General features: G+C 41.2%; 1 protein-coding gene across 1 annotated transcript in view; it reads left to right on the plus strand.

Annotated features, from left to right (window-relative positions):
• The window catches only part of Dync1i1 (dynein cytoplasmic 1 intermediate chain 1), a 320,890-nt gene that overhangs the window by 11,800 nt on the left and 281,688 nt on the right, over positions 1 to 27,402 (plus strand). Inside the window, exon 2 of the mRNA XM_038318765.1 lies at positions 18,137 to 18,253. Within this exon, the coding sequence (XP_038174693.1) occupies positions 18,146 to 18,253 (108 nt within the window). The 5' untranslated portion in view covers positions 18,137 to 18,145. The remainder of the gene's footprint in view (positions 1 to 18,136; positions 18,254 to 27,402) is intronic.

Consider the following 27,402-nt stretch of genomic DNA (forward strand, 5'->3'; position numbering starts at 1 on the left):
CCCAGTACTCCCCATTCACAGGGAGTCACCCAGTCCCCATCCTAAGCCCATGTCAGTGTCTGGCTGCTGCAGCTCCTCCTCCACAAAGCCCTATATTCCCACTACAGCATGCTGTCTGCACTACGCTGTGCCCACCCTATATTCCCACTACAGCATGCTGTCTGCACTACGCTGTGCCCACCCTATATTCCCACTACAGCATGCTGTCTGCACTACGCTGTGCCCACCCTATATTCCCACTACAGCACGCTGTCTGCACTACGTTGTGCCCACCCTATATTCCCATTCAGCATGCTGTCTGCACTATGCTGTGCCATCTCATACAGTTATCTCATTTCCCCACGCTGTGTCTGGAGCTTTCCATCCCAGCCATATTATAACTTTTTGAGACAGACTCTATTTTGATAACTTGTGTGAAGTCTCGTGGTATACTCAGGTCAGTACTTTTATTTAATAGAGCCTTAGTAAGTTGTCTTTCAGTTGAATTAACATAAAGACTAATTTAGCATCTTGGATCCTGTAGAAGACTACAGTAGTTTCTAAGTCTCTGCAAAAACAAGTTGATCTAAAAGTAATCGAGGGTTGCCTAAAGTTTTTTTTTTATTTTAAACCACATTTTTAATATATTCAGAATCTAGCCAATAATTTACATCTATGTAAACAAATGCACATACGGGTATGGAATAACACGGAGCAAAGAGAACAAGGATGGCTAAATATAACAGGCTGAAGAAGGGCCGAACTTAGGTAGCAGACATGAGTCAGGAAAGAGAAAATAAAGCTAATTCTTTTCCTTGTAGTCTGTTATAGAGTTTTTTGCTTTGGCAGTGGATAAGTACATAAAATAAATTTGATACTGAAAGTCTTTAATTTAATGAGAAATTTCTCAGTTTATATTTAGAATGCCTATGCTAACTGTATAGAAATCCATTAAGCCCTTGGGCATGGTTAATTTTGATGTGTGGTTTTTATGTATTTTTAAAATTTTTTATAATAGAATTTATAAAATAATTAAAAATAAATACTTTGAAATTTTAGCTTATAATAATTTCATTATAAAGTAATGTGGCTCTTCTTGCCTTGCACGAAGGACTTTCGGCAGGTCCTCAAGGGGTTTTCTTTTCCCTTACATTGGGTCAGCCATCCCGCCTTTCTCTTGACCCTTGCTCCCTTTTGAGAAAGAGTCATCTGCACAGCAGAGGTTGAAGCTGGGGGGAAAGTGTGTTCTGATCTCCCAGAGGAATTTGGAGCTAGGAACTGTGAGCACATCTATGTGAACACATGCTCGTATATGACCAGGAAATGTTTCTTGAATATCCACATTCTTATATATGGTGTGTCATGTTGAAGCTAAGGATACAGATGTGATCTGAGATAACAGTTACTATACACATGGGCATTATAAGGTATGGATTTTAGCCTTGAAATACTAGATTGTTCTACATAGTCCTATTCTCTGACACCAGTGTAAGTCTACATTACACATTAAGTCACAAACATAAAATGCTGATTTTCAATTTTGGGGGAGAAACCCACTCTCCTGTTTGTTTGGTTTCAAGAAATAATCTATTTTACCTCAGAAAGTGACCATGCACTATTTCCAAACTGTTTCAGAGTTCCATAGTTCTTCCCCTGTCACTCAAGCTAGAGAAGCTACATTTATGCATCTACTCTATTTTGCAGCATTGTGATGGGTTGAGAAATACCTAATTGTGTTGCTATTAAGTCAAGGAATGATCTGGAATAAGGCAGCCTAATAGAGAAAGGGAGCTAGAAGAACTCATGTCAATTGCTACTTTGCATATTTTCTCACTCCTTAACATAAGATTCTCCCACTACTACATTATTCTTTCTGCCAAAACTTGCTCTCTTTATACAAGCCTGTGTTCACTCAGAGAGACAGATGGTTGAACATGACTGTGGCTAAATTAAAGTTTCTGAATTTAAAAAGAATTGCATGTAGTATCAGGCAGGTTTAAGCCTTTTTAAGAGAGGGGAAATCTGTTCTGAATACTGTCTCATACCGTGAACTTATCCATTCAAATATGGCACTCTGCGTTGGGCCAGGCCAGGCTGGGTATTTGTAGAAACTTTTCAGATGACCATTTGCTTTCTAAAAAGGTATAAAGATTGAGCTGATTGGACAAATCGCCGATGCCCAAAGCCTAGAGTGTCACTCAGCATTTGTCCTGAGATGCAAGAGTGTGCTCTGCACCTGCCTTTCTGGCAGGGCAGTATGGCTTTCCTCTGCTTTTGTGATTTGATGGAATAGCTACAAAAGATTAATATTGTAGTGACATCTCCCTCCATGGGTGTTTCCTTACAGTTTTCAGGGACTTAGTCTATGTTTTCTTTCTGTTTGCAGGCAGATGCTTGATTCTGTGGAAGATTTTCTCACCAGTGTCCTATGAGTGGGTTATATGTTACATGTTCCATCCAGATGGTGAACACCATATATAGTGGCTATTAGAAGAGTTAGAGCCAGCGCAGCCTCCTCGTCAATGGCTATCAGCCTTTTCCCATGTCCTGTGTAAATGCCAAGACTAAGGAGTATCACAGCCAGAAAATCATTGATTGAAGAGCAAAGATGGAGCTAAATTTAGAATTTAAAACTTATCAATTATAGAAATAATAAAGATTTCTCAATTTAGCATCCACAAATGATAATAAATCACATGCATGTGCTTGCCTGTTCAGCATCAACACCATGAAACAGTATTTTCCATTAGCATGTGCTGTAAACATTCTAATCTATTCATAACCAAAATGCCTACCTATGGCCACTAACACATTCTCAAAACTCCGCAATGAACTGGCATCCCAGTTTTAAAAGGATGTCGTTTCTGGTAGAGGTAAATGTCCAGTGTTATACTTGGTGAAGTTCTTCTGTTTCCCTCCTGCCTACAGAGAACGTTAAGTCCTTTTAGAGAATAGAATCCTCCACTGTAGGGTGACCATGTTAAAAGTCCCCGCTTCAGGTTACCTTCCATGGCTGTGCAAACTAGAGCTGGGGGTAACTCAACCCGGGGTCTACCCTTGGGTTGCATCACCATCCTCATGTCTCCTACCATTTCTCTTCTATTTTAATGTTCCGCCACAGCACATTACTTATCCTCAGGTTTGGTCTTCTTCCCTACACCCTACCTTTGTCCACACTTCCTCCTCTACTTGAGAACTCCACTCACCCAGGCTTTCTTGTGTCTTAACTCTTTTGCAATGGTATAATCCACCCACTCTGTGAAGTTTTGACCCATTCTCTCTATGACAAATGAGTCATCACAGACTTCATTGATTTATGGAGTTCTTGGTAGCTTGCTGTTGTTCCCAGCTGTCTAATTCTTTATCGCCCATAGATCAAACACTGGAAGGAAAATTGCTGATGTCGGTGAATGACTATAACAAAGAGACTATAAAGGAAGAGGAACAACCCAATTAAATGCTAAGACCATGAGAGTGTGTCAAAGAAAAACATAACCATAGGCATGCATAGTCCTTAAGAGTCTGGGCTCTGAAGAATCAGGTTTAATGCCAAAGTTCTTTGCTTTGGACAAACTTCACATTGTCTTCCTGTATCTCTAGTTCTCTACTGTATATTTTGTGGGGTTGGGTGGTCCATGCAATTGCACAGACTTAATTATAAAACCATAAGAATTATCTGGTTGACTTGGAGGGTGGCTATGTGTAATTAAGATGTTGAGATATCTTCAGATTTTAGAAGATTAAAAGAATTTGACTTTTTATAACTGACTTACAGTAGAAAAATCTAATTTGCTAAATTTTAAAACATGAAACATATTTGTTCTAACTTTGTAATGGGTCTTCGAATGATTTACTCTATTGTGGTTGTTTAAATTTTCTCTCACTTATAAAATACAAGGACATGGGCAGTTTGATGTGCTCACATTCTATACCAGGAGAGAGGAGCAGGTAAGCAGGTCCACCAACTGAAGGTATTAGGGTTTAATTCTCTTCACAGAAAAGCATGACTTGTGTATAGGAACAGCAGGCTGACTAATCCTAGCCACAGCCAAAGCTAGTCCTATCTAAAGACTAGATTGTTAAAAGATACCTTAAAGATTGATCCCCAGGCTGATGGAAAGACACTTATTTTTAGATAACATTCATATATTATCTTAGTAACTCAGAGAAAACATCCCTAGGTGCAACCCAGAACCCTGTTCTGAAGCACAGAGTATTTCTGCAGTTTTAAAAAGAAAAACCAGCCTTCATTTTGATGATATATTATAAGACATTTAGGGTAATAAATCTTAGACTGCTGAATTTATTACTTGTGATTAAACAATAGAGGCTCTTAATTACCAGTTAAATGGATTTTGCTAACTAGCCCATTTGGAGTCAGAAAGTATAGATAAAATGTAAAACAGGCAAGAAAAAAATGTACCAATGGACCTATAATGGCAGTCATTTAATAAATATAGTTTAATAGGTAAAGTGATGTAGGAGTGGGTGTTTGCTGCTGGGTGCGGAAATGAATTTCCTTCATCGTGGAAACAGAGGTGTTTTGGTTTGGGGTTGTTGTTTGTTTTTTGTTTCATTTTGTTTTGTTTCTTTTTTAACATAACCAGGGAATGTCTTTGATTTTTTTTTAAAAAGGCACAGCACACTGGTGAAATTTGTTGATGATTGGAAGATTTTAGCGTTTTAGTCAAAGCATGGAAAACATGCATTCTATGTAGTGGCTGTTTAGAGATGTTTGCTCTCTGCCTGGTGCTGCAGGTGCATTGCTAACTTAGCTGTGACCCTGACACCTGGAGCTATAAATGTAACAGGAGGGGGAAATCACATCAACAGAATTTCAGTATCATGTGGTACATGTCTCCATTTGATCATGCAAAGGATGTTAAGGACACCGGTGAGCGATTATGTTTGTAGCATGGTTCAGCATATAGCTCCACAGTTTGTGCCATTAACTAATGAAATTTGAGAAATAGCTTGAGTAAAAAGGTGCCCTTCTCTAAAGCAGGACCCTCTTATGAGAAGCTCCTCTGCCTATACACAGAAGAAAGACCTCACAAAGAATACGGAGAAGAATCTGAGCAATGGGTCTTAGCAGGGTTCCCCAGTTTATTTCCCCTTGGTTATACTACCTTTCAAAAAGTTTTAATTGCATCTATTTATTTATTCATTTATGGTGTGTGTGCATGTATGGGTGGGTGTGCATTCCATTGTGTGGGGTGCAGGGATTCATGAATCCTTCCAGCCTCTGGTTCAGGAGCTCAGGTTGTCAGGCTTTGCAGCAAGCTCCCTTACCAGGTGAGTCACCTTACCAGCCCTACAGTGGCTCTTCTTTCATCATCAAATCTCTATTAAAAGCACAGGTTTAACTATTCATTTATCTTCATCCCCATAGAAGGGCAGAAGTCTCCTGTGTCATGTAAAACTTATATAAATCAAACTGTAATTTTCTCTAGTTAATTTGTCATTTGTTGTAGTTCCCAGACAAAGACTATAAGATAGACAGAAGGAAGAGACACTTTTCCTCTTCTATGTACGATAGCCTATGGAAGGGCCTGGAGGGTCTGACTGAGTTGAGATGGAAGGGTGAACAGGAGTTGTCAGGTAATGAGGAATAAGAAGAGCATTTCTGACATTTACCAAGTTAAAAGGCATGGAATGGTTCGGTATATGATGTCAAAACAAAAACTAGGAAGCCGAAGTATCTGGATAGAGAGATGGGGGAAAAGACGGTTTTATACAAAAGAGTTGAGTACATGTCATAGAGAATTCTGTAATGGGGGAAGTTTATCCACCTGATTTGGGTGAGCAAAAGGTCACCTCCCCACTCCACTGTGGAGAATGTGTAATAAAGAATGATGATTAGTAAGAATAAAATAAAAGATGAAGCGAGTGTAGGACCAGGTGAACTATGATGGAGACTGCATTGGATAATGTGAATGCATCTGGATAAGGGATGGCAAGATTGTGAATTTTACAAAATAAAATTTCGAGGACTGTTGAGACAGGTCTGGTGTATGGTGTGTTTGAGGATTTGGGAGCAGATTAAGAAAAGTAGAAAACTATGAGATGACAACATTGTGCAAGAAGATTTATTGAAAGGTACTTGGATATAATTGCTTGAAGGAGGAAGTCCCTTGCTGTAGACCGTATAGCCATAAACACCTGGCCAACCAGAAGCAGGGGAGTACAAGGAAATTCCCAGCAATGGACAAAAAGGAGCCTAAATGTGTTGTAATTATCTAGAAGCAAGGGGGAAATCTGAGGGTCAGGGAGCTCTGAGAAGTCTGTGAGGGCCATGGTTAGTCTTATCCAAGACTGGCAGATGGCTTGGGGTGTTATGTTATTCATACAAAGAAGGGCACGGTCATGTAAGAGTTTGTGTTTACTTCTGGTGGGTAGGCTTTTAACTAGAGTCATCACCTACTCTATAAAAGATAACAACATAGAAGCCAGTAGGCAAGAGGCACCTTTAACCTAATTGACATGTATATTTTGGATGCCTACTTTAGGTCGAGTGTGATGCTGAGTTCCAGATGAAACTTATATAATGATTTTTGGAGAAACTGCCTCTTCTCATGTGTTTCCTGAGAGGACTTAGGTTAGAAGTTTCTTCTGTTTATACTGATGAGAATCTCAAGGACCAGAGAGATGTACTTCCCTATTATGTAAAGTGTAGTGCTGCTTGGCTTGTTGGTTTGGTTACTTGGCCAGATAACTGACCATGGCAGGTGACTCAGACTTTCCAGATGTTTTGATCTAAGAATCCTTTAGCAAAGCCTGTTCTCTTCCTGATGATTTTCCTTTTGATAGTGTCTAGAGGACTCTCACATTCTTACTTGTGATTTCATTTTCTTGTTCTTTTTCTGCACCAATTTTACTAGATACAATTCTACAATACTTCCCTATAGTTGTCCAAACTGTTCTATGTCTGGTTTTGTATTCATTCAAAAATTTTATTTGAGATTCTCATTTTCTGAGGACTCTTGATATTATCTAAGCATTTCCTGAGGGGAGATACTCTAAGATATGAATGGCTGATTCTCTTAATTAAGGGACAATTCCTTTTTCAAAGAGAATCATGTTGAATCTCTAAATTAATGAAATGCACTGTAGGGGTCAGAAATAAAACAGAGATTTTTTAACTTTTTGGCAAAGATAACAATGGCTTTGGAGTCCTTTAAGATTTAAGAGCTCTCATTCCGACTCTGTTAACTAGATGAGGAGAGATTCCCTACGGATTGATTTTGCTCTCTAGTATAATGGTCCTCTGTGCTGAGTGCTTGAGTCTCTCCTATTTAATGTAGTGCAATTTCCAATGCTCAGATTTCTGCTTAAGGAGGCAATTTGGCTGTTCAGAATCAGGAAAAAAGAAAGAAGGGCTAGTGGCAGTACACAGACATGACAATCATAAATATAACTCAAAACTTTATCATGAAGAAAGAAAGGTTTACTTTGAAACTATTGCCTCATTTCCTAGTTAAGAACTTAACATGAATAAAGTTAGGAGGTATAAAGAAACTCAATATGGAGGTTTAAAATTTTCTGTATATGTTGAAATGTGCTAGTTTTTCTCTAGTAGTCATCTGTTGATGAAACTAGAGTCTCCCAAAATAGATAAAACTCATGTTTTTCTTCAGACAACCCAACATTGGTTTTGATGATGTGCCTGCAAATTTCACCAGCAATGACTTTCATTGTAATTCCCATGTTCTGCCATGAGGAGGTGATACAGAGTGATAGAAAGATTGAACTATAAAAATAGACTAAATAGCATCCACTTCAAAAGCCTTTAAAGAAGAGTTTTCTTTTGCTTTGTGTGTGTGTGTGTGTGTGTGTGTGTGTGTGTGTGTGTGTACACTTGGGGAGATGGGCAATGAGGAGGAATGGAGACAATTTTTTTCTTTAGGTCTTTGGAGTAGAATCTAGGACTCAAGTAGGCAAGAACTCTACCATGGAGCTACATCTCACCCCGAAGCAGTTTCTTGGTTCATATCCACACCTCTTGGCTGTAGCAAGTGAGACATCTTTCACATGCAGTTTCTTGGGAAATGTGTCTCAAGACCTTATCCTCCCTCGCTCTATTACTCTCCACGGTATGTGTCAGAGCTCATAAATTTCCTGGTATTTCTAAATAGTTCGCTGTTGTAGAATTCCTGTATCCAATCTGTATTTCTGTGGTTGGCCATTTTACTTCTGTGTCTTTCACTTAGTCTTTCCCTTAAAAAAAAAAAAAGAGCTCAGATTTGTTCTTTAGTGTTCTGTCTTAAATAATGACATTTTAAGAAAATGTCTCTGTAAGTGTGAGAATGAACTCCACAGGTTAAATAGGAGTGCAGCTTGGGGATCCTTTCAGGCTCGAACACACATTTACCACCTTAAGTGGCAAAGCTATTTCCATAATAATGCTAAGATGCTGTCTGTCATTTTTTTTATTGTGTTGATATTTGCAAGGAGGATTTAAAAGAAATCTTGAGTTTAATTGCCTAAATATGATTGTATGTCTAAGTATAATTCAGGACAAAGGTATAGCATCACTGGTGATGGTAGCAAACTCTATTACTACTACATAATCATTTCTTAAAAAGAAACTCTGTGTGCCTAATATTGTCCTTTATGAGCACAACAGATACTAATATTCCTAAACTTTTGCTCTTTGTGTGGCCACGAAAATGTACAGAAAGAAAAATTGCTGCGGCCACCAATGTTTAGTGATCATCTTAAGAAAAAGCCTTGCTATGGTTGTGTGAATCATGAGTTCAAAACATTGCCTGTTGTTTTCATAAGTACTATTTGTTTTCCTTTGAGACAGAAACTGAAAGACTATAAATTTGGGCATTCAAGAGTTCGACAAACTAAAATGATTTAGAAATACTGGGAAAAATCAGTGATCTCAGAACATGGAATAAAAACCAGTAGGTAGGGAAGCTGAGGTCCTTGAGGAAATGTTCCCACAGAACTAAATATTAAAAATTTCGCACTACGCCGGGCGGTGGTGGCGCACGCCTTTAATCCCAGCACTTGGGAGGCAGAGGCAGGCGGATCTCTGTGAGTTCGAGACCAGCCTGGTCTACAAGAGCTAGTTCCAGGACAGGCTCCAAAGCCACAGAGAAACCCTGTCTCGAAAAACCAAAAAAAAAAAAAAATTTCGCACTTGCCTACTCCAGTTAAGCAGCAAGGCACCCTTTCCAGTACTAGGGATGGAGTGAGGTAGTAATGCCCTTGCCTGGCAGTAACACTCTTTCCTGGCGTAGATAATACAAACACATGGCATATGCAAGACCCTGGGTTTGGTGAGATGTCTTTCTAAAATCAGTTCATGAGCTTGTTTTTATGAGAGCACAGCTGTATATATTTTTTGCTAATGAAAAATTTGGGCTAAATTAAGGGGAGTTTTTAGTTGCCACTACCACCATGAACTTGAGAGTTTTACAATACCTGCAGAGTTTTATGAAGACTTTGATAGTAACATTATTTAATTTAATTTTTGGATATTATATGATGAAATATTCCAGCAACTTGGGGAATTTGATAAGTTCAATATTTTCTAATTATTGACTTTTTATCAAATAAGTATTGTGTGGCTTAAGAAAATCACATATTGCTAAAAAGATTAGTTCAACATGCAAGATAGACCAGTGGGTTTTAATGTAACAGAAGTTCCATGCACACAACATCCATTGATTAATGTCGCTTCTGTGCACATTGCAGCTGACCTTCGAGGGACCATGCTAATTGTTGGCTTTTGGTGTAAAGCCCAGGAAAGCCCACAATTACCTGGAGAGGCTGCTGGGATCTTCCTTCCTCAGACTGCATATTTATGTGAGGCCAGATTTTCTTCATATCCCTCAACTAAAATAGCACATCACAACAGACTGCACAGAAGCAACCATAAGAGCCCATCTGATTTCTGTTTAAATATTTAAAAGATATGTGAAAATGTAAAGCTGTCACGCTCTTTGTACTACTTTTTGTATAAAAGGTTTTTAAAATAAGAATGTTTATTGTCCTAAAATTAATAATTAAGAATATGTAAATTGTATTAGCTTTAGCGGTTAACATGGTTTTTGTTAACAGATATGACAAAAAGTCTTTTAAGGTACCTGATAATTTATAGGACCAATTTATAAGAAGGGTATAAACAGGTACAGAGAATATCTGAGAACTTCTCTTGTACAGTATAGGCATGAATATTGTCCTATTATGAAATAAATATTGTTAGTATTTTCATAGTCTACTGATGGGCGTAAAAATCTAAAAAACAGGCTACGAAAGTAACTTGGTTGATAAAGTGCTTGTCTTGAGGACCTGAGTTTCAATTTCCTGAATTCATACTAAAAAATATCACCACCACCAAAGGCTCGACATGAAGGAATGTGCTTGTAATCCCACAGCTCAAGCAGTGGAGACAGACAGATCCCTTGGGCTCCCTGGCTAGCCAGCATAGCGTACTTGCTAAATCTCAGGCTGGTAGACAGACCCTGTCTCTGGAAAACGGTGGAGAGTACTGAAGAAATGACCCAGATCCTATCCTCTGGCCTCCATGGACATGTGTGTCTACTTTAGAAAGTAGAGCTGGGCATGACAGAGCACTTTCTTACCGTGGGCAAGGCTCTGAGATCTATGTCTAGCTACAAAATACCAAATGTCCTTTGCAAGTCTTATACCAGTCATCTCCCATCTGAGATATCTCTGAGATGCAGCTGTGAAAATTGAGTAACGTTTCTGGTTTGTATGGGCTCTTAGTTTGCTCTCCCTGAGGAAGGAACTATACTTCATGAGAAAGCAAGCAGGTTAAAACAGCCTGTGAGCTACCGTATTTCCTCTGCGTTCCTAGTGGCAGATGGGAAGTCCAATCGCTGGTAGTGAAGACCTGATGCGAGCAACTGCTTTCGGGGGACGGGGCAGAGAACTTATGGTTGTGTGCTTTTTCAGTGCATTTGGCAACAGCATGCAGTGACTTAAAGCTTATAGAATTCCGACCTTAAACTTAAAAATACATTTGAGTATGCTAGCATTAGAGATGGAATCTGCAGCTGCTGCCAACCTAGACGACCAAAGAAATAGAGATCAGTATTGTTCAAAAGCCCAGTCTTGGGAGGGGCTGTTACTGAGCAGCTGTGTAAACAAAGCTAACCCTGTGGCTTCTCCTGCAGGAGTTTGGCTTTAAGTAGGAATGGACTGTGGTGTGGTGAACAACTGGGAACCCGAGAGGGCCGGGTCTTATTCTTGGAGTTCAGATATGCAGAAGGTTTGCGTTTCCCTGTGGATGTGGAGGGATTTGAGACTGTGCATGAGATGTCAGGGCGGCTGCAAAGAGTCATGACCGCGACTGTACTTGCCTTCCTCCCTCAGTCTACCTTTTCCTTTCTTTAATTTTCTCATTTTCTCATTCCCTCTTCTCCCATTCTGTCTGCTGTTGAAACTCATGCTCCCTGGGGGCAAGTGGGTAGTTCAGAGTAGGCTATCTGTCCATATTCTTTTCTAAGTCCTAGGTTCATAGAAGAGTAATTCATTTGAGAGTAATGCATTTAAGGTTTGAAAAAACTTTTCCTTTGTGTCATGCCTCCTACCAACCCTCTGCTTTTGCTTCACTTTGTCGTCTCTTGCAGATAGAGGTCTTTCTGTTTCCTCTGAAACGACTTGGGCTTTCAGGCACACATGTTGACTCCCCTGGCTCGTAGGCTTCTGATATTAACTCAGTAATGTGCTGAGCCTGTAATGTGTGACCTACTCTCCTAGCAATGCTTCCTAAGTGTTTGTTGGGAGCACTGAATGATGGATTAGACTGGAATTTGTGGTGTGGGATTGGATTGTCATGAAAATAATACTACTAATAACATAGTAGTAATGTAACAATAATAGTAATAATAATAGAAATACAGTGAAGTTGATGTCTTAGTTGAAGAACTGATGCTGTGATGAAACACAGTGAAGAGAGCAACTCAGGAAGGAAAGGGTGCATCTGGCTCAGGCTCCCACACCTTAGTCCATCACTGAAGGAAGGAAAGGGTGTGTCTGGCTCACGCTCCCACACCACTGCTCATCATCACTGAAGGAAGTCACAACAGGAACTCAAACAGGGCAGGAACCTGGAGGCAGGAGCTGATGTAGACACCATGGTTGTGTGCTGCTTACTGTCTGGCACAACATGTCTTGCTCAGTCTGCTTTCTTATAGAAGCCGGGACCACCAGCCCAGGGATGGCACCACCCATAGTGGGCTGGCTGGGTCCTCTCCTGTCAATCACTAAGAAAATCCTTTTCGAGCTTGCCTACTGCCCAATCTTATGAAAACAGTTCTTAACTGAGGTTCCCTCCTGTCAAAGGACTTTAGCTTGTGTCAAGTTGACATCAACCATCCAGCACTGTGGAGGGAATGAAAGAGCCCTGGCTGAAGAGAAACAAAGTCCTGTGAGTGTTTAATATTTGTCAGGCATTGTAAGCTCTTTACTTATATTAATTGTGATCAAAAGCTTGGCAGTTTGCTGTTCCCATTGACAGAGACCAAAATGATAAGAACTGAGTCCAAGGCTAGGGTGCGTGGAGTTGAGTGAGACCGAATATAAAGCAGGAGCAGAGGAACCAACCCAGGAACAACACGAAGGCATTTGGGACTGTTGGGACATGAAAAGGTCTGATGGGGTGTGACTGGTGTTTGGAATCCAGAGGAAATGGAGCAGAGGAATTTTGAATTGTCTGTTTTGGAGTCAGCTTCATTAGGTGGATGAAGAAACAGAAAAGGTGAGGTAGGCATTGTGTTCCAGTATAGTGATGCTTTTATTATATAGAAGATTTCGGGGTGAGAGATCCACTGTGGGAGGTTGAGGATTATGGGAGGGATGCATTAGGCAATGTACACAAGTGAAAAAGAGTACATTATGAGAGACTCTGATGTGAGAGGAGATGAGATTATGGAATTCTCCTATGGAGATCAGAGCAGGCACACGTGGGGAGGTGCATTGGTTGATCCCAGAAGGGATGGAATTGAGTGAAACTCGGCAGCGATTGGCCCTAAACCCACTGGAGGCAAGTAATGGACTGGATAATAGTTGGGAGAATATAGAATATGCCATGATTAACTGGGGAAAACCTGTTCTCAGAGATATGTATGATCTGCCTTCCTGACCTCTGCAAATGAAAAACACCAGCTTCTCAGGTGTGTGAAGAGAACAATAGGTGGCATGGTGGCTTCGACTTGTATTTTTTGTTTTCTGGGTTTTATAAACTTTTTTTTTGATCCTTTGTGGATTTCACATCTTGCATCCCATTCCCATCCATCTCCCCACCCTTTTGCATCTGCCCTCTGTCCTTGCACCACTCCCAAAATAAATTAAACCTGAAAAGAAAAACCAAAACACAAGCCACCCGGTGGTGGCACACATCTTTAATCCCAGCACTCGGGAGGCAGAGACTGCGGATCTTTGTGAGTTCAAGGCCAGCCTGAACTCACATAAGAGCTAGTTCCAGGAGAGCTAGGACTGTTACACAGAGAAACCCTGTCTCAAAAAAACAAAAAGAAAAAAAAAGAAAAACAAACAAACAAAAAAAAAAAAACCAAAAAAGAATCTCGATGTGGTAGCTGTGGTGAGCACAGTATACCATTTAGTCCTTGTAAGAGTCCATGACATGAGCCAGTGGCCAGTGGTCTGGTTCGAGACCTCTGGCTTCTGTCACACTCTTGATCCTGGGCCCCTCCCCAGGACTCATCTTGAATATCCCATTGTTACCTGATGGCATGGAGGTCCTGCAGCTTTGGGTCTGCAGGCCAGCTCCATGGAATGCTCTAGCAGTTCAAGTTGAGGAGGATGTTAGGGTAGGCTAACTTCTAAGCTCTAGTTCTGGACTTGGGTGGTAGCTGAGTTGGTCACCCCTCCAGCTTTCTGTCGCCACCCAGGCAAGCTCTTCAACACTGTCCCAGCCAGCTCACTCAGTGCCAGACAGCAAAGAGCAGGGCCAGTTCTCCTGTTGTCGTGCCCTCAGGAGCAGCTCACCACACCACAGCATCAGGCCCAGCTCCAAAGATGCAGAGCCCACTCTGCTGAATGCTGCAGTTAGTGAGGGGCAGGGCCAGCTCTCCCAACTGCTGCAGGTGGCAAGAGGTGGGAGGGGGCATCTTTCCTTACCCATGCAACCATATGGCATATGAGGGAGAGGCAGAGTCATCTCTCCTGCTCTCGTGACCTCAGGGAGAGCTTACCTGCACCTCTCCAACAGGATCAGCTCTAGTGTGCTTTGTATTTTTTGCACTGAGAATGTCAGTTTCCATGGGCGCTTTTGCTCACACACCTCAAGTTTCATGCCTCCTCCTAAGCACAGTTGTTCCACTGATGTGCAGGAGAGCTAGAGGGTGGCGCTGACAAGGAAATCCTGCAGAGGTCAGTGCTGACGCTGTGTTTAAGCCACCGTGGAAGACCCATTCCTTTTCCAAACTACGCACCTTTCAAACCCTTTATTCCATTGAAATTTCTTATTCCCCTTGGGGTTAATGCTAAGTAACTGGCTTGGAATGGGTCCAAAAAATCAATAAGTAGTCAGGTCCTCTGGAGCTATGTGCTTCTACAGTGCGGATTCACTACGGTTAAAGGAAATGAGCTTTTGAACTTGCCTGCTTAATGCACTCTGTAAATCTCTTCCATGTCTTTTGTGCTGTCTGGATAACATTATTTCTACAGCTTAGATGTTAACATTAGCAATTAGCATCATCAGACACACCCACTGCCTGCCTGCTCCTGCTGCCTTCTTAGCCTGTACCTTGCGGAGGAGACAAGCTGATTCCTCTTGTGACTGAACTTTGAGGCTGTAGTGGCCTGCATAAAACTAAACCTGTCAATAGTCAGTCACGGATTGGGGATGAGCTCCTGGGACATCCTCCCCCTCCCTGGTGAGCTGTTAGTTACTCCTGGTGTCTAAGGGAGAGTCAGTGTCTTGAGCTGTGTACATACTCGTGATCCCAGCAGATCCCAGCAGATCCCAGCAGATCCCAGTGGATAATTCCAAAGTCTTGGTCACAGCGACACTCCTAGTTAAAACCAGTGGGTCATAAAACAAAGAAAGAGGCGTGAAGTTGAGAAAGAAATTGTAAGGAGGAGGGAAGGGTTGTTGACATAGGGTGGGCAAGAAATAAAAGAAGATGGGAAATTCGACTGACTAATCAGCATATATTATATACGTACATGTGTGCGCATATGTGTGTACATATGAGTAATCAGCATGTATTACATATTTACATGTGTGTGCATATGCGTACATGAGTACGTATACATGAGTAGTCAGCATGTGTTATATATGTACATGTGTGTGTATATGTGTGTATATGAGTAGTCAGCATGTATTACATATGTACATGTATGCATGTTTATATATGTATATATGTATTTTGCATATGTGTATGTGTATACAGGAAATTCTCCAAGAAGAAGGTTAATAAAGAAAAAGATCACAACCGATAAAGAGTGCTCTAGAATGCAGTCTGTTCCAGAGGAAGGTAATATGTAGCTGAAGTGGTGTTAGACCATTTTGCCTAGGAGAACATAGGAGATAGTTGGGAGGCGATGGAGAAGGGGAGATGTGAGCTCTCCCGTCTGTTTCAGCTTAGACCAGCAGAGCCACCGCTCAGAGCAGTGACTTTTCATATTTATATATTATTCTTTTGACCAAAGAAAGATTTCAACCACATCAATTACAATGAATTAGTTCCCATTGGCTAAGTGAGGTAACTTCTCAGACAGCTTCTGTAAATAGTGCCATTCCTTTGCCTGCCAGGCATCCCGCACTTTGCTGTTGAACATTGTTAGCTGCAAATATTTCACTGAAAACTTCACTTTTGTTAATTCTGTCACTTTTCAAACAAAGAAAGGAAGAGTAATGATAAGAAAAACTGTAAGTTTAGATCCTCGCTTCACCGTGTGGGCTATCAGTTGGAGCTATCACTTGGGCGGGCACCTCCTCTCTGCTCTCCTTCTCAGTCTACCTACACGGCTATGGATTTGTGGCTTTGGTTTTATGTCCTGTACAGGTGAAGGGAAAAGATTTATACAGAGCTTTTGCCACTGGACTCCATTTTGATGCATTGGCTGTGTGACTCTGATCCCTGTCCACTGGTACCCAGATCAGCTGTGTGCCCATGATCTCTGCCCGCTGGTACCCAGATCGGCTGTGTGCCTATGATCTCTGCCCGCTGGTACCCAGATCGGCTGTGTGCCTATGATCTCTGCCCGCTGGTACCCAGATCGGCTGTGTGCCTATGATCTCTGTCCACTGGTACCCAGATGCCAGCATGCTCAAAGGTTGTGGGCTGTTGTGCACAGATTAAACACATTTTTATTTGATGTTTCAATTTTGGTCTTCTCCTTCCAGTATCTGTGCCATCTTCTTTGTTTTCTCAAAGCTAAATCGTTGTATAGAATTTTCCTCTTCTACATATTACTCAGGCCCCCCAAATAAAGGGCTCCATTCACTGGTTGTGCAAGCCACAGCCTGGACCACCGCCTCTGATTCCACTTCCTCCCCAGTGCAGGTGCAGCAGATGATGCTGGCACCAGTCTCCCAGCAGGAGCCTAATTTCTAGTGTCTGCTCCTATTGTCACATAGGCTTGAGCAAACTCCTCTTTTTTCTGGTTTGTTACTAGCCCTCTCAGAAAGCTGTTCTGATTGGTCTACTGCATCAAATAGAAGTCATTTTCTCCTTCTCCCAGGCTCTCTCTCTCTCTCTCTCTCTCTCTCTCTCTCTCTCTCTCTCTCTCTCACACACACACACACACACACACACACACGTTGAAGTTTCTATTTCCTTATCTGGATTCCTCGCCTCTCCTGTACCCATCCCCCTCCAGGCTTCTCCCTTTCCCACATCGTTGCGCATCCATTGTTTCCCTTCATTTGTGACTCCCTGATATTTTTGGAATCCAGTTCAAGTTCTGCTAACTGCAGTATGCTCACTTTGGTCTATACCCCAGATCTTTATTATTTATTTGTTGGTTGGTTGGGCACTTTATTATTTATTTGTTGGTTGGTTGGTTACTCTAAGTTTAAACTTGGGGCTTGGGTGTGTGTAGTACATGAAAGCATGACTTTAGGTTCCACCATGCAGTGTCTGCACAGCCTTCAGCTCTGCAGGTTTCTGCCTTGCTTGCTTCCAGGAAGAAAGATGGAAAAGCATATAGTCATTGGTAACTGATAATAGTCTTCTCCAAACCTCTTGCTTGTGAAAATGCTTCTGGCCCCAATATCATGAACATTGTCAGGGCAATGTTAAAGTTAAACGTCAGATCTGCAGCGATAGCTTAGCCATTAGGGAACTCGCTGCTGTTTCAGAGAACCCAGGTTCGTGTCCTGGAACTCACATAGCTCATAACCACCTGCAACTCCTTTTGTCCTCTGCAGACTCAAAAAACACGTATGTGAAGGCAAAACAATAATACACATGAAATAAGTATTTTATAAAAAGATAAATTAAATTGTGGACAAACTTTTCTAAGCATTCAACACAGGCTTAGCTCCTTTTGTTGAGTGTATCCACACATTTTGCTTTGAGAAAGATCAGTACCAAAATAAGAAATATTGCCTTCAGTATGCAAATGAGCATTTATAATAATAGTGTTCTTTGGGAGATGAAATTAAGTGTGACAGCTGGGAGGAGTTTACAGAAAAAATTAGCATGTCAGGATGCATGTCATGTTAAGCAAAATGAAAGTTTCCTGAACTCCACGGAGGATTATTCTCCCATTCCACAGACATCTGAGTAGGGCACAGGATAGGGCTCCTTTGCACAGTGTGGAGATGAATTTGCTCCATTAGTATCAGACTTGAAGTTGTCTTTCTGATGTTTCCTGTCTGATCCCCACTCTCTCCTTTTGTTCATCTGTGAAGAAACTTCTACAGAAAGCGTGTTGCTCCCCTGGAAGTGAATTGCTATTCTTTTTCAACCCGGATGACAACATAAAATTTCTTTAGTTATTTATGGATACATAATAGGAAAAGAATCACATAGAGTTAGACCAAACCTAAGCTTTTCTCTTCTTCGGCACAGACTAAATAATACAGCCTATTATTACCCCCAAGTCACATTTGCAAGCTGCATTTCCTTTTGAGTGATTTTGCAACGGCAACACAAAAAGATTATTTAGAGAGTCTCACTTTCTCTCCCTCCTTTTCTCCAAGGCAGCAAAAATGTCTGACAAAAGTGACCTGAAAGCTGAGTTGGAGCGCAAAAAGCAGCGCTTGGCCCAGATAAGAGAGGAGAAGAAACGGAAGGAGGAAGAACGGAAAAGGAAAGAGGTAAGGCAGGGTCTGGGTGTTGTGGGATCAAAGGGTCACTGGGGCCCAACGAACCATTTGTGTGGGCAGAAAGGAGCCATCTAGAAATCTGAACGACGTGTGTGACCATGTGTCGTACAATCTGAAGTGGATGTCATCTCTCCCCATAAGTGCTCTCAGGCATCATCACCTAAGCAACGGGTAGTACATGACTCAAAAGCCTGCAAGCCCAGGTTCATCCAGGATTTGAATAGAACCCTGAAAGTGGACCCTGATCTCTTTGCTGTTGGGTGTTCTTTAATCTTTCTGGGATGTGCTCTTCTAGATTACTTTGAGAGCAATGATTGGTTTTATATTGTGGAACTGCTAAGGTTAGGATGCTCTTCCCTCCCATTGCCTATAATTACGATGTAGTTCATACCTGTGTTAATGTTAAGAAGGAGAGAGAGAGACAGAGAGGAAGAGAGAGAGAGGAAGAGAGGGAGGGGAGAGAGAGAGGGAGGGAGGGAGGGAGGGAGGGAGAGAGGGAGAGAGGGAGGGAGAAGGGGAGGGAGGGAGAGGAAGGGAGGGGGAGAAAGGGATGGAGGGAGGAAAGGAGAGAGAGAGGGGAGAAGAGGAGGGAGGGACTATATTTATTTATGCAAAAACTAAAAGTACAGACATTTTAGAAAGCAAAATAGAACAACAATGCCAATGGATTCCCAGTGATTCCAAGCAGTGTGCATTTTCCCATTGGTCAATAACAACTCCTCAGCCATAGCCTAGCGCTGGTGGCACACATGTTTAATCCCAGCACTCAGGAAGCAGAGGCAGGTGGATCTCTGTTTGATCGAGGCTAGCCTGGTCCACAAGATTAGTTTCAGGACAGACTCCAAAGCTTTAGAGAAACCTGGTCTCAAACACACACACACCCCAGCCCCCACCCCCACCACGGCAATAAATCCTCAACTTAGTTAAGTAGGAACCCAAAGGAAGGAAGGTGAATAAGACTGAGCACACTGTTAAGTGTTGCAGCAGGAGGATGTTTTCTGGTGGCACCAAAACTTTTCTTGTTCATATTACCAAATAGCAAGGACCAAGAGGCAAGACAGCTTTTCTCCTGGTAAACTCAAGGGTCAGACTCTTGACTCCAAATTCAAAGCCTGTCATATATCTTTTACCATCTCAATTCAAAGAGTGGTATATTTTTTATTCTCCAATTTGTCATGACCGTGTAAAAATAACCCATTAGAAAAGATCTTCACTAACCCCACATTGGACAGAGGGCTGATCTCTAAAATATACAAAGAACTCAAGAAATCAGTCATCAAAAGAACAAACAACCCAATAATAAAAATGGAGTACAGACCTAAACAGAAAACGCTCAACAGAGGAATCTAAATTGGTTGAAAGACACTTAAGGAAATGTTCAACATCCTTAGTCTTCAGAGAAATGCAAATCAAAACAACTCTGAGATTCCATCTTACACCTGTAAGAATGGCCAAGATAAAAAACATTGATGACAGCTTATCCTGGAGAGGTTGTGGGGTAAAGGAAACACTCCTCCATTGCTGGTGGGAGTGCAAACTGGTACAGCTGCTTTGGAAATAAGTATGGTAATTTCTCAGAAAATTAGGAAACAACCCTTCTCCAGACCCAGCAATACCATTTTTGGGTATATACTCAAAGGATACTCAATCGTGCCACAAGGACATGTGCTCAACTATGTTCATAGCAGCATTGTTTGTCATGCCAGATCCTGGAAACAACCTAAATGCTTCTTGACCCAAGAATGGATAAGGAAAATGTAGTACATTTACACAATGGAGTCTACGCAGAAGATAAAAATAACAACATCTTGAATTTTTCAGGAAAATGGAAGGAGCTAAAAAACATCATTTTGAGGGAAGTAATCCAGACACAGAAAGACAAGTATCACATGTACTCACTCATAAGTGGTTTTTAAACATAAAGCAAAGAAAATCAGTCCATAAATTACAATCCCAGAGAACGTAGACAACAATGAGTACCCTAAGAGAGACATACATAGATCTAATCTACATGGAAAGTAGAAAAAGACAAGATATCCTGAGTAAATTGGGAGCGTGGAGATCATGGGAGAGGGCAGAAGGGGAGGGGAGAGGGAAGGAGAGGAGTGGAGAAAATATATAGCTCAATAAAAAAAAACAATTAAAATAGCACATTAGATGCACAGAAACAAGATGACAAAGATGTTTGTGAATGGTTCTCTAGAAAGGAAGCTTGTGCGTGGTGACAGGCTTACATCGAGTGACAGGCTGTTCCCCACACTGCAATGGTATTGTTCATGGATGAAAAGGGGGTTTTGATGCCTCATGATCTAGATAAATGCTCTTTCACTCTACAAGTTTAAGAGAGTAAAACAGCAGATTGTCCATGTTTATTATTTCCCAATGATTGAACTTGCAATCTAGCCTTCTGGCTCCTCCCAACTGGCTGGTGGGGTAATTTGTTTGTCCTTGTAGCCTCCACAATGGCTGTCCCTGGAGACCTTCGCTGTTCTGTATGCGGGTTGTGGGTGAACCTGAGGTGAGAACTGACGAGGAGTGGCTATTCCTTTCCGTGGGAAGCCCACAGCGAGCATTATGTAATTACACTTCCCTTCTTTCGAATGTCAACAGCTACTGTGTCTTTAAAGCACCTGCCATTTCTTGCTAATAATGGGTTTCCTTTGAAACTGACATCCTAATATCCACAGAATGACTATGAAGTGTGATATGATATAGAAATCTGGCTCCAAATTCGGCTGTCTACTCTATCTATCTTTTTCATTTTACACATTTGGGGAGATTCGCGGGGCCAACCAAGCATATGGAAGCTAGCTTTCTTTTTCATTTTTTTTCTTCTTGGTATATTTAGCAGTTTTGAGGAATAAAGGTCTCTCCCTCTGCATAGCAAACAGAGCATCCAGGAGCTTCTGCATGCCTCAGGCCTCCATGTGCCTCTGGAATTCAGGTTACAGAAGGATTCACTGACAAGGCAGCTCAAAGTCACAGGCCAGTTCATATCGAACACTTCCATGCTCAGTTCCGTTGAGAAGATTCAAATCATGCCTCAACTTGGAGATGCACAGGCTAGATTGTATTCAAGGTCTGCTCTGGCTTTAAATCTCTTCTCTGCACAATCTAGCATCCCTCATGAGACTCTTTCCTGTGTGCCATTAAAGCATCTCTAAACAAACGAAAACCACTTTTGTGTGTATTTGATGAGCAAATGAGAGTGAGGTGTCTGTGTGCTACTGTGAGTGTGTGGCGCCCATTCACTTCTTCCACTGCGTGAGGCCCCGTAATCAAACTTAAAATAATCAGCTACTAAATGAAGGGTGTTTTTTAAAGGTTTATTTATTTTTAAAAAGTGTGTGTGAGTGTGTGTGTGTGTGTGTGTGTGTGTGTGTGTGTGTGTGTGTGTGTAAGTGCATTTGGTACCAGCTTCCTACAGTTCCCAGAGGTATAGAGCTGGAGTTACAGGTGTTTGTGAGCCATTGGATGTGGGTGCTGGGAACCAGACTCAGCCCCTGTGTAAACATAGTAAGTGCTCTCTTAGCTGTGGGGCCATCCCCAGCCCAGAGGTTACGCTAATTTATATATGGAAGAAATCGGAAATCAATTTATATCTATCCTTTTTCAAATGAAGAAATGACCATGTACAAGAGTAGCCCTCTCTCGTCTCTAGCTCTCAGGAGGATCCTGTCCCCAGTCTCCTAGCTCTAACTCAGAAGAATCTGGGGCCCTTTCTGTACCAGAATCTACGAGTACCACGGTGTGTAGAAGTAGAGCAGAGCTCTTTCCCCCCATTTCTTTTTTCTCTAAAGCCACATTCCAGGCAAATTGGTCTATAGTTTAAATAATCCCTTATCTGAAATGCTTCAGACCAAAAATATTTCCTACTTTGAGTTTTATTTTTAAGATTTGGAAAGATTTGCATGCACCCAAGTTGGAAATGTGTTTGGAGACCTGTTTGTACATGAAATTCCTGAACATGTATGTTTCACAAACACCGTATACGTAAACTAAATATATTTGAGAACATGTTTAAAATAATAGTTTTATGAAACAAAATTTCATAGTATAGAATTCTGCATTCTGGGATCATGTTGAAACTTAGAAGCTTTTGCATCTCAGATTGGGGATGCTCAACACGTGTTTACACGGTCGTCTGAGGACCACACTAGCCTGACAACAAGTTTGTTTCGTTTCTCTCGTGTTGTCCTCTGTGTGTCATTATTTGTGCACACCCACACATCTTCCAGTTTCTGTCGCTGATGTCTCTGACCTTTACTGCAGAAAGCCACCTCTAGAAACAAGATTTTCAAGAGTAGGGCTTTATTTGTTTTTTTTTTATTTTTATTTTGTGTCTAACACATTTTACTAAACAGTACATGCCCAACAGAAGAATATAGACAGAACAAAACAAACATACAAGCAGTTTGGGGCAGACACTGAAGACACTGATCTCAACATTTTCAACCATCTGAAGTTTCATCCTGCAGATTCATTTGGAATCTCTGGCCCAAAAGTTAAACAATGCCCCATCTGTTGCCAGCCTCACTGTCCCATCTATTGCCACCATTACTGCCACCTGGGTCTGCCACCATCACTGCTCTATCCCCTCTCCCCTCCATCTACTGCCACCGTCACTGTCACCTGGGTTAAGGTGTTCTGACTTTATGTTGTTTACATAGAGTTAGAAATTGGCTTAAGAATTTAAGTTTGACTTTTTGCATGCTTTATTTAGATTCATAATTTAAATTAAACAAAAAATAAGAATTGAAAAAATAAAACGATTTTTGGTACTAACTAGTATGGCTTCCTGTCCATGATTCTAGAACAAAGAGGAAATTAGGACCACCCTGGTGCATTATCTCCAACAACTGAGAAGCTGCAGGGTCAGAATACACTTTGTCTAATTTTGTGTGCCAGTTACTTTCTTAGCTGTGGTATCATGGCTGAAACCTGATTTAAAAATAAATATAGTGGCCACCATTTAAGACACAGGGCCAGTTTTATGAAAGCTTGGCTTCAGTGCAGGGAGGTGAACCTAATGGACCATCTCGGAGTTTCAGCCTGACCTCAGCCTTATGCTGAATTGCTAGAAGCTGGGACAGGTTGAGTTCCTGCTCTGTCTTCACTGTTCTCTCATAAATATAGAACTAGCTCAAAAAAGTAATTGATAGTTCTTAGCCTACAAATTGTCTTTCTTTGTCCTCTCTGGGTCTCAGCTGTGATAATACCTCACAAACAAAAACATCATTTTCTGGGAAAGGCAACTTTTGTCTTTTTAATTACTAATATTACCAAATTAGTCCACAGTAAGTCATTAAAACATGAAATGATCCTGTAATTCTTATTGGAGAGAATCATGAGGTTTGTCACTAGAGCTCTAGTGACAATTTCTTTGAGGAGACTACACCTTGTTATGTAGGGCACTAAGTGATACTGGCTTGTTTCCAATAAGCTCTGGTTATTACCTATGGAGTTCCTGTGGTCAGCTTTGAGTGCTGAGAGCTTTCCTAAACTTCAGTAAGCCTAGATGAAAATGGATTCTCATTAGTGTATCCCAAGATGATGATTTGTTCCTTAACATTTAAGAAAACCAAAAATAGAGCTGGCAGGAGGAGTCACATGGTAAATGAATGTGCTCCTTAAGTCAGACAACCTGAGTACAACCTCTGGATTCCACCTGAAAAAGCCAGATGTGGTAGCCTGAAATACACAGCATGGCAGACACAATAAGGGAGACCCTGCCCCAACAAGGTTAGTAGAGAGAATCTTCTTCCGAAAGTTGCATTCTGACATTTACACTCTAGTTGTGTGACATGCAGGCACACCCCCAATCAATACCACACACACACACACACACAACACACAACACATGCACACACACACATAAATAAATAGATAGATAAAGAAAGAAAGAAAGAAAGAAAGAAAGAAAGAAAGAAAGAAAGAAAGAAAGAAAGAAAGAAAGAAACTGTGGGTATGTGAGATGGCTCAGCAGGCCTATATACCTGCCACCAAGAATGAAGACCCAAGTTTGAGCCCCAGATTGCACCTGGGAGAAGGAGAGAACCATCCTCTGCAGGTTTTCCTCTGGTCTCTACAAGAAGGACCAAGCAGGTGCTCACTCCCATTCTGAAGCCCTACACACCAAAATAAGTGACTGTAAAGAAAAGCATCTTGTGACAGGGCTGGACACACAGTGAGTTGCACACACACATGTGCTGAAGAAGTGGAAACTGGGAGATTTCGTTTTGGTACAATGTGTGCTACCCATTTTGACATATAATTTGACCTCTGCTATAGTTCCTGAATGCCTACCATTTAAAATTAGAATAAATCTCTAACTCCAAACCACAGCTGTACCTTTCAACGCAGGATGCTATGACAAAGTTTGGTCTACTATGCCCAAGTTCATTTAAAATGGAGGGTTAAGCAGGTCATTTCATCTGTTCTGCGAAGGCTCCACTCGTGGATACTGTCTTCTTGCAACACATACTTGTTGACAGAAATAGCTTCGAGAGCTCTGGCTTTTCTAGACTTGTTTTCACATCAGTGTTGTGAAGGAAGAGGTCTCAAAATGGGATATGGCTGAGAGAAATTAACCTGAAAGATACATTCAGCTAAGAGTCTATGACCATAAAGTAGTGCCACCAAAGCCATTCATCAAACATATTTTAATTAGACACTCTACCTCAGGAACTGATCCAGGTATGATCACCTTGGGGTGAACAGAACCATTGTGTTGCCTGAAAGCCCAGTCGAGGCTACGGACACCTCTAAAATGCCATGCTACTCAACATTTCAATATTAAGACAGTTTTAATTTTGTTTTAGCTATTTTTATCTGTGTTTCACTAGCCCCTGGGGCAATTCCATTTTCTGGCATCTCTCCCTTTTCCCTCACATCCGTCTTTTTCACTATATGAAAAGTGAATGTGGATAGTGATCCTCATTCTTGTTTTCTCAAATCTGTCTTGGCTTGTTGTACACATTATCATAGGAATCTGCTTCGGTTGTTTAAATATTACAATTGGAAAAGAATGTGCATTTTAATGTCTTTGCAGAGACAGAATTGTCTTTTAAGAGCATGGAGTGACATGAGAAGGCTGGAATCGTCTCCCATTCTCTTCAGCTCTATTTAGATACCAAATGACACTTCTCTCCCTAATGACAGATGGATTCCAAAACTGAAAGTGCACTTTAAGGCCAAGGTGAATAAGAACAGAAACACTGAGCCCAGAGACACATAAAAATACACTCTTGTCTTATAATTGGGTTGTAGCATACTGTCTGGGGCAAGCCAAACTGCCCTGAATTCTCTTCTGCTTCAAGCACATGAAATTAATAATGCTCCTTGAGTTAATTTACCTGCTAAGATGCCCAGTGCTCATGGGAAATAAGGGATATCTGATAATGAATAAGATAGTTGGCTTGGCGAGCTTCAAGATACCTTCACTTCTGTGGAAGGTTGCCTGTGAAGTCGGGACACAGTGTTCTCCTGGTTCAGAACTGGGCAAATACCTTTAACTACAATCCAACTCAGAATACCTCCCTTAATTGTCCTTTTTAAAGCATTTGATTAATTATGTAAGGATTCCATACACTACACAGAGAGGACCAAGAGGTGAGTGGTCGACCATCCACTTGGCAGGATACCCTACTCTCTAGCCCCTCCACACTGAGGCAAAACCCTGGGCCCCTCTCCCACCTACCTCTGCTTCTCTGGCCAGCCAGCAGTCAAGGTTCCTACAGATAGCTGTTTGAACAACCCCATACCATCCATTGAATCCTGCAAGCTACAAGTTCCACTGCACCTCCAAAATCTCCTATCCCACTCCTCCCAGGCAACCTCAGAAGAGCTCTGAAGCACAAGCTGTGACTGTACTGAGTGGACCAAGAAAGTGAACCAAGAGAGTGGGCCAAGACAGAGGACCAAGAAAGACCTCAGTGGCCCCCTGAGACACAGACAGCAACAGTACAGAGCAGGCCAAGAACAGTTCCCAAACACACAAACAGCCACTGCAAGGATTGAACCAAAACACAAAGACACTGCTGGCACTAACTGAAGGAAGAGATGGATAGGCACCAATGGAAGAATTCATCCAACAACCTAAAAGGCGACATGATAACACCAGTACCCATTGGTCATAAAACAAGAAGACTTGATCATCCTAATCCAGAAAAAGCAGAAGGGCATGATTTTTAACTTAATTTTGTGAGAATGATGGAGACCTTTAAAAAGAAAATGAAAAAATCTCTTAAAGGAATGCAGGAAAGACAAACAAAAAATTAGAAGAAATTAATAAATCGCTCAAAGAAAACCAAGAAAAAACAATAAACAGGTGAAGCAAACCGTTAAACAGTTGAAGACTGAAATAGAGGTAATAAAGAAAACACAAACCCAGGGAATTCTGGATATGGAAAATCTGGGTAAATGAATGGGAACTACAGAGGCAAACATAACCAACAGAATACAAGAGATGGAAGAGAGAATCTCAGGAGTTGAAGATACTGTAGAGGAAATAGATTCACTGGTCAAAGAAAACATTAAATGCAATAAATTCTTAACACAAAGCATCCAGGAAATCTAAGACACTATGAAAATACCAAATCTAAAAACAATATGCATAGAAGAAGAATATCAGCTTAAAGGCACAAAAAATATTCAACAAAATCACAGAAGAAAACTTTCCTAACCTAAAGAAGGATATCTCTATGAAGGTACAAGAAGCTTACAGAAAATCAAATAGACTGGACCAAAAAAATAAAGTCCCCTAGCCATATAATAATCAAAATGCAAAACATACAGAACAAAGAATTAAGAGCAGCAAAAGCAAAAGGTCAAGTAACATAGAAAGGCAGACCAATCAGAATTACACCCGACTTCTCAATGGAAACCATGAAAGCCAGAAGGTCCTGGACAGATTGCTGCAGACACTAAGAGACCACGGATGCAAGCCCAGACTACTATACTCAGCAAAGCTGTCAATCACCATCAATGAAGAAAACAATATATTCCATAATAAAACCAGATTTAAGCAATACCTATCCAGAAATCCAACCATATAGAAAGTACTAGAAGAATAACTCCAACCCAAGGAAACTTAACTGCACCCACAAAAACACAGGCAACAGATAACCTCACACCAGCAA

The sequence above is a fragment of the Arvicola amphibius genome, chromosome 2, assembly GCF_903992535.2.
Source record: "Arvicola amphibius chromosome 2, mArvAmp1.2, whole genome shotgun sequence".
In the NCBI taxonomy this organism is placed as follows: Eukaryota; Metazoa; Chordata; class Mammalia; order Rodentia; family Cricetidae; genus Arvicola; species Arvicola amphibius.